The following is a 7105-nucleotide window of genomic DNA, read 5'->3' on the forward strand; positions in this document are numbered from 1 at the left end:
ATTTATTTCTTTTTCCTTCAGTTTCATCATTCATTGAGAAGTCTGTAACTCATTCAACAGCGTGGTCAAATTATAAGTAATTTTTTTCATAACAACATTTGTTCTAAACGGCAGATAACTCTCCGGGAGAGATTCCAGTATCATGCTTACTTGACTCGTCTCATCTATCATCACCCCGTGAGCCTCCGCAACATTAAAATGAACCATCATATCGAGAACATGTTCTCTTACATTGGTTCCATCTTCATGTGCGTAATATAGACATACTTAATGGCTTCATGTCTAACAGAGGATGACAATTGCCCAAATATCACCTGTAATAACGCCATTATCTCACGAGCAGTGGCCATGACCTCATGCTTCTTATTAAGTACATCAGATATACTTGTTAAGATATAGGCTCGAGCTTTCTCATTAGCCCTTATCCACCTATCATAGATGTCCCGAACATTTTGGTTGGTTGTTAAACTGGGAACCAGAGGACATTCCTCCATCAATACAAACCTCAGATCGTCTACAACTAATATCATATTGATGTTTGATTTCCAGTTGGAATAACCCTCACCATTAAATTTATCAGAAGCTAGCAATTGTATGATTGAGTTCAACATTTCTGAAACATTTTAAAAAAACTCTATTAAATAATGAATCTAAATCCATTTTTAGCAAAATAATAAAGTACTCAATAAATCTTTATTTATTTGCAACGGCACTTTAGTGATTTAGAACAATTGCTACCAAGGGACAGTCAAGAATTCCTTCACAGAAGCAAGACAATTCTTAACCAAATACTATATCAGAATAACTCCTTATTCCTATAGTTCTTTGTTTATCGTTTTCGGTCAAGATCTTTACTAACAATTAATAATCCTTGTAACTGTAACCTGCCATTTTCAGATCTTATAGAACGTTATGAATATGCCCCCGAAATAGAAGACAATACCCAAGACGGAACTATAAGACCCTATTCATTTTACTGATGCTTGGGTTGTTCAGAATCCTATGTTACAACCCTCTGAGGGGATCGTCGTGGTTAACGACTAGCTAGAGCCTAAAAATGACAGTAGGTGCAACGTAGGAATCTCACGGTTCAAACTACTGGAGGAGATCGTAGGACAATATTGACACATTTCCTTCACCCACTTACTATGAATTACCTCCCGCATTCACCTTATTTTTAATCCATGTAAACACTTTCTGGATGGAGTAGCTCGTAGACCACCTAAAAAGGAATATTTATTATTGGATCCATATCCTAACATAAGAAGTCTGATGGGAGCAACACTTGAAATGGCAATCCATAAAAAAACACTGATATTGAGATCGGCTAAAACAATGCGATAACCAAAAGGAATTACTGAATAGTAGGTAAATTGATATGACTGCTATGAATGGTCTGATACTGAATAAATGAGTATCACCTTTAGATGGAAACATATTTTCTTTAAAAAGTAGTTTTGTACCATCTGCTAAAGCTCACGGTGGGAACTCTTGAGGACGTGAGAGCTAATAACTATATATCGAATATATTGTTAATCTCCCACTGAAGTGTTCTATGTGTTCGGGTATTTACTTAAGTATAACAGCTAAATTTAAACAACCTAATTCTAAGTGGTTTTTCCAAGTATAACGCTTATAATTGGATTTAACCTACAATATCTAGGTGATAAACCATTTTATTACCTCACATCACTCACGCAAGCTCATAAAATCATTTAACAATGCTCAAGCTTTCGGCCATAATCCCTAGGTAGGAGGTGTTCCGTAAACCGTCAACTTAAGTACCCCCAACCTTAGACAAGTTTATGAATCGATATGAGTTTGTAACCAAATGTTATAAGGTAACAATCTATTTTAACGATTAAAACTAGTTGTTAACCTAATTGAGCATGCAATTGTTCTTTATTATGGATTTTAAATGTCTAACCCACTTTTATAACAATTTACAAAACTTTTAGACATGTTAAACATCCGCAACATTTAACAAAGGCATTCAATATCTAATATAACCATTACATTAAATATAACCCTAACATGCACACTATATATTATAACATTTATAACATACTTTTAATGCATGTAACATGCTTCCTATGGTGGGGTTTTAAATCTACATGGCATACTGTATGCACATACATGAATGATTTAATTATTACATACATCACATGCATAAACAATTAAATACTAACTGATATGGTTTTAGTTTTGGCATAAACAAGCAAACAAAAGGCTAACTATTACAAGCAGCTTCAAAACTACCTTTGAACCACTCAAACCGCTCCAAGCCGAACCCAAGCATCTTGAATCAGACTAGATAAGTCTGAATTGGACAAACAAAGTCTAAACCGGACCAGCCAAAAAATCTTTAAGGTTGAACCAAATTGGACCTCAAGAAAATCGATCGAACCAGCTGTGATGCTTGTATTTATGAAGTGGAAATATGGATGATATGCGTTAATGGAATTGCGTTGTGCACTCAAGTTTCCCCAGCTGAATTCAAGTGTAAATTCCTTTGAGTTTCCTGGTAAGTCCATGGTCGAACATAGGGACTTGTGAAAATAGATTGCATTGGTAATTTTTATGAAAACTTTACGGTAACCAAGTAAATAAATAAGTGTTGGGTTTGTTGTTTGCGTTGATGAAAAAGAAATAAACAAATGCGGCAAAGTTGAGAAAAGACAGTTGCGTTGATAGATGCAATGAGTATGCGATGAACGAGTTGAGAAGATCTTTAGCTAGCATTACTTGGGAATGCGTCAAACTATGCGATCATGTTACAACCATGCACAACGAGTTGAGAAGATCTTTAGCTAGCATTACTTGGGAATGCATCAAACTATGCGATCATGTTACAACCATGCACAACAAGTCATTTTCCAATGTAAATGCGATGCTCCTAAATCTAGGATGCATGTGTTGAATGCAAAATGTCCATAGAGCTCTCCCTAAGTCTCTACTCTTGTCCTATGCGATGATGCAAAATGCATGAAAGCAAGGTGACCGCATACAATCATATCCTATCTCTAGGATGCATGCAATGCGTTGATAACAAATAGTGCTCATTCCTAAGTGCCTATCTCTTTTTTATACGTTCTAATCTCGCTCTTCCGAGTCTAGATTCTAACCTGACCTTCCCAAGTCTAGATCCTGTTTTTAGACTACCCTTCCGAGTATCTCTAATGGACGAATGAAGCATACATAAACAAGATAATCGCAAAGAATGAAGATTCCCTAATTCTGCTAGCTAAATGCTTCTCAACCCATTCAACTGATTTAGCTACTCATGCGTGAATAACAGAGAGTGAATAGATATAGAGAAAGAAATTCCATTCTTATAAATGAGTTGAGTACTAAATGACAATAGCAAGTAAAGGTAGATAGTCTGGTAGCAATTCCTTCCTGATCAAGACCTTTTACACTGAAATCTCTATTCTGATCTAAAGATGTTCCCGCTTCCGTAGGCGTTGGCCCTCTCTCTGTCCTTGGAGCTTCCGACGCTCTCCCAAGCTTACCGGAACGATCTACCGACACAACTTTCTTCCTCGTGTCTGCCTTAAAATGAAAGAAAACTAAGAACAAAGACGTGCGAACTGATCAACTGGTTAACCCCTTCTTTGAAGAATGCCCTTGGTATTTATAGAGCATCCATGGTGAAAGGCAGCTTCTCTCTCCTGGTTGTACAAATGGGACAGCTTTAATTCCTAACTGATGCACCGAATAATTATCACCGATAAAGCTGAATCTACTTTGTGACCGTTATCGGCTGTCAACTTAATTTGAATTCGACTGTCATCAGCTTTCTGTCCCATCGCTCTTAATTGGCCTTTCACCCAGATGCGCCCACCATGTTCTCCTGACCAAGTTGCAGCGCTCCTTCTTGGGTGAATGTTTGCGAGCACAATCAACGCAAAGCCTTGTAGTGAAGTTGCACTCAACCAATGAATTCCTATGATCGCAATCTTTGCATTGCGTTAACGCATATTCTGCACAAAAATACAAAAATCAATAGTTCTAATGCGTTGAACGCATGCGAACGCAATATCATGCAAACGATGTTTAATGGACGTTAACATATTTCAACAATGCATTCCAACTTTGTTTAAGAACTTAGCACTATGATAACGTGCATTTCTGCCCGTTATCAAGCTGCTCTCTGTCCAAGGTCAAAATCTCACTAAGGCTAATCATACAACACTGAAGGCTATCGTCTAATACCATCGCCTATGTTGGGCAGAGGTACATGATCGCTTAGTGTCTTCTGTCTATCGCATAGTGAGATCGTTTAGCTCTCAAGTAGAGCTACATGATTGCTTAACACCATTGCATATCTATACGATCGCTTAGTTCCATCGCATAGAACTTCAATGCATCGTTCAGCACTGCAGCTACACAATCGATTAGTTCCATTGCATAGAACTTCAATGCATCGTTCAGCTTGCGCCGTAGCTACACGATCATATAGTGTCATCGTATAACACTTCCAACACATCATTCAGTTGCCACGAAAAGCTACACGATCGCGCACTGCTATTGTATAGTGTTTTAACGCATCATTTAGCTCCCGTAGGTACACGATCATCTAGCATCAAACATCACAACGACCATCGCCTGTAGCTACACAATCGTCTAGATTTTCTTCACATCATGTAACGCCTAGAGCTTGACGATCGTCTAGCATTTGAACCTCAACGACGATTTTGAGCAAAAGCTGGAAAAACTGGAAACAACAACTCGACCTTCTTCACTTGTTTCTTCAATTACATCTTAATTTCAACACTAATGACTTCAAATAAATTACAGACTCTTGATAACACATATAAGCTTATGAAACAAGAGCCAATTACAAATTTAATTAAGAAATTAAAGAGAAATAAAATGCCAAAACTCAAAAAATCATATCAGTGCGTAAGTTTCATATATCTCATGAAAAACACCCACCAGACCAAAATTAAATCAAATTGAATGCTTATATAATGCTTTGATACCATTTGTAAGAGTGTATTAACATGCAACGGAAGCAACAAGGATCAATAAGCATTCAAATTCATTAATTTTGGCAGAAACTAAAGCATTCTCATCTAATATAAGAGGGTTTGTAGTCATACCTTTATAGTATTCTTCAAGATATTGATCAACAGTAGTTGTCTTCTCTAAAAACCACCATGGACCATCTCAAGATCTTCCTCACTATCCTCTTGGAGCTTTAGAATGAGTTGTGGGACTCAGGAATAGCTCGAATCGATGGAAGAACAAGGGAAAGCTCACTACACCAGTCTGCTTGAAGAACTTTTCTTCAAATCGAAATTTTCTCTAAAATTTCTTTTGAATGCATCCCTCAAATTCACTCCAATCTTCTTTAATTATTGCAGGTAAACATGCAAAGAAGATCACTGCATGAGTTGCAACTCATGCTTGGAGTAAATGTGAAGAATGGAAGTGGTGTTTGTGTGAGCAAGTAGAAGATGGGTAATCGAAAATGTCATTTTTCCATTTTGTGCATGTTTTGTAACTTTTCAATTTTTCCAAAAATCAAATAAGATTTCAAATTCAATTATGATTTCAAAACTAAAAACATTATTAATTTTACAAAAATTAATTTCATAAATTAATTTTCTCATAAAACTAATAAATAACTATTTAAATAATCATTTAAATAATTCTAATTAATTTAATTACAAATATTAAAATAATTTTTACACAAACTCATCTTCATATATTTAAATCATGTTTAAATATAAATTCTCCTATTCTATTTAATTATAATCTGAACATTTCAAATTAACTTATCAAGCTACTCTAAAGCTTATCCATTTACGAGCTAGTAGGGGGACCTCGCGGACCTACAGATCATGGGCTCCAACGATCCGAGATTAATCGGCTAAACTCATTAGACCGAATTAACCCCATTCGTTAACTAATGGGTCACTCCACTATAGCCCATAGCTGAACTCCCCTCACTGTAGATATATTATGTCCACTTTATATAACCATAATTAGTAAGTCGATCCTTCACAAGTTGTTCGTAATCAAAGTTGGGTCAAGATAACCATTTTACCCTTGTGAATATATCTTGTTTCTTAAGTTCCCACTGACCCTCTAATGAACAATTTTGATTCATAATACCTATGAATCAAGTCCTTTCTCTATCATGAGAAGGCGGGGCCCCAATTTTTCAAGACTTGGTTTCAGTACTTAAGAGAACAACCTATTTACTAACCCTAAATCAGGTAGGAGCAAATTCCTTCTTGCAAGGCTGTGTCCCCAGCTATTCTTCCGTTCTTATCCCCAAAATGGGGGCTTATTGAGTAGTGTTGTTGGACCACTCTCACCATTTGCAGATCAAAGGATAATCCTGAACAAATAGGAGTTCATAGCTACCTCAGGATTAAAATCGAGTTAACTTAGGTTACTTAATAAATGAAATAGTCAGTTTTAACAGTAAACGGTCGCTATAAAGAAAAGTTACTATTTTCGTGGTCCAGTTTATATGCAAACTCAATGCATAGGATACCCTCACTCACATGTCTCAACATGAACGATCTGTGGATCATATCGTTTGTAGCACTTTACAACTCTTTGTAACAACTACAAAGTAGACCACATCCAATAGTGTTACCAGGATGAGATACCCAATTTCATCCATATACTTATTAGACCATTTAGACTATATACTGTTAATTTGATCCTATTTATGTCACCATATAAAGTTAAAGTAATCAGACTATAGTTATGGATATCTTTTACAAACTGTGAGTTTTAGGACATAAAACCCAACAACCCTAACGCTCTAAGGCAAAATGTGCAACATTTCAATGCTATTTGTAGCATTGCAATGCCAGTGTTGCAACGCTCTTCCCATCATTGCGACCCTATGATTTTTTCTATAAATACCTCCTTTCATCTTTAGGTCAAGATATGCTGAATTTTGGAGGCCGATGTAAAACTTCATTCTTCTTCCTTTCTTTTCAGAATTTAGTATCTTTGGGTTAGTTTTTCTTTTTATTTTGGATTTTAATTAATGGATCGAATTTATGTCTTAGATTTTTCTATGAATTAAGAGGTAACTTCTATCTAGTTTCTTTGAGCAAGAGACCTATGTTTATTT

General features: G+C 36.1%; 1 protein-coding gene across 1 annotated transcript; it reads right to left on the reverse strand.

The window, feature by feature from the left end:
• Positions 1-227: 227 nt before the first annotated feature.
• On the reverse strand, positions 228-611 carry LOC150035984 (uncharacterized). The gene has a single exon (XM_090313534.1). It carries the CDS (start codon positions 609-611, stop codon positions 228-230), a length of 384 nt encoding a protein of 127 aa, XP_090169660.1.
• Positions 612-7105: the final 6494 nt, after the last annotated feature.

This window comes from Benincasa hispida, chromosome 5, assembly GCF_027475165.1.
Source record: "Benincasa hispida cultivar pf3 chromosome 5, pf3_genome.v1.1, whole genome shotgun sequence".
Classification (NCBI taxonomy): domain Eukaryota; kingdom Viridiplantae; phylum Streptophyta; class Magnoliopsida; order Cucurbitales; family Cucurbitaceae; genus Benincasa; species Benincasa hispida.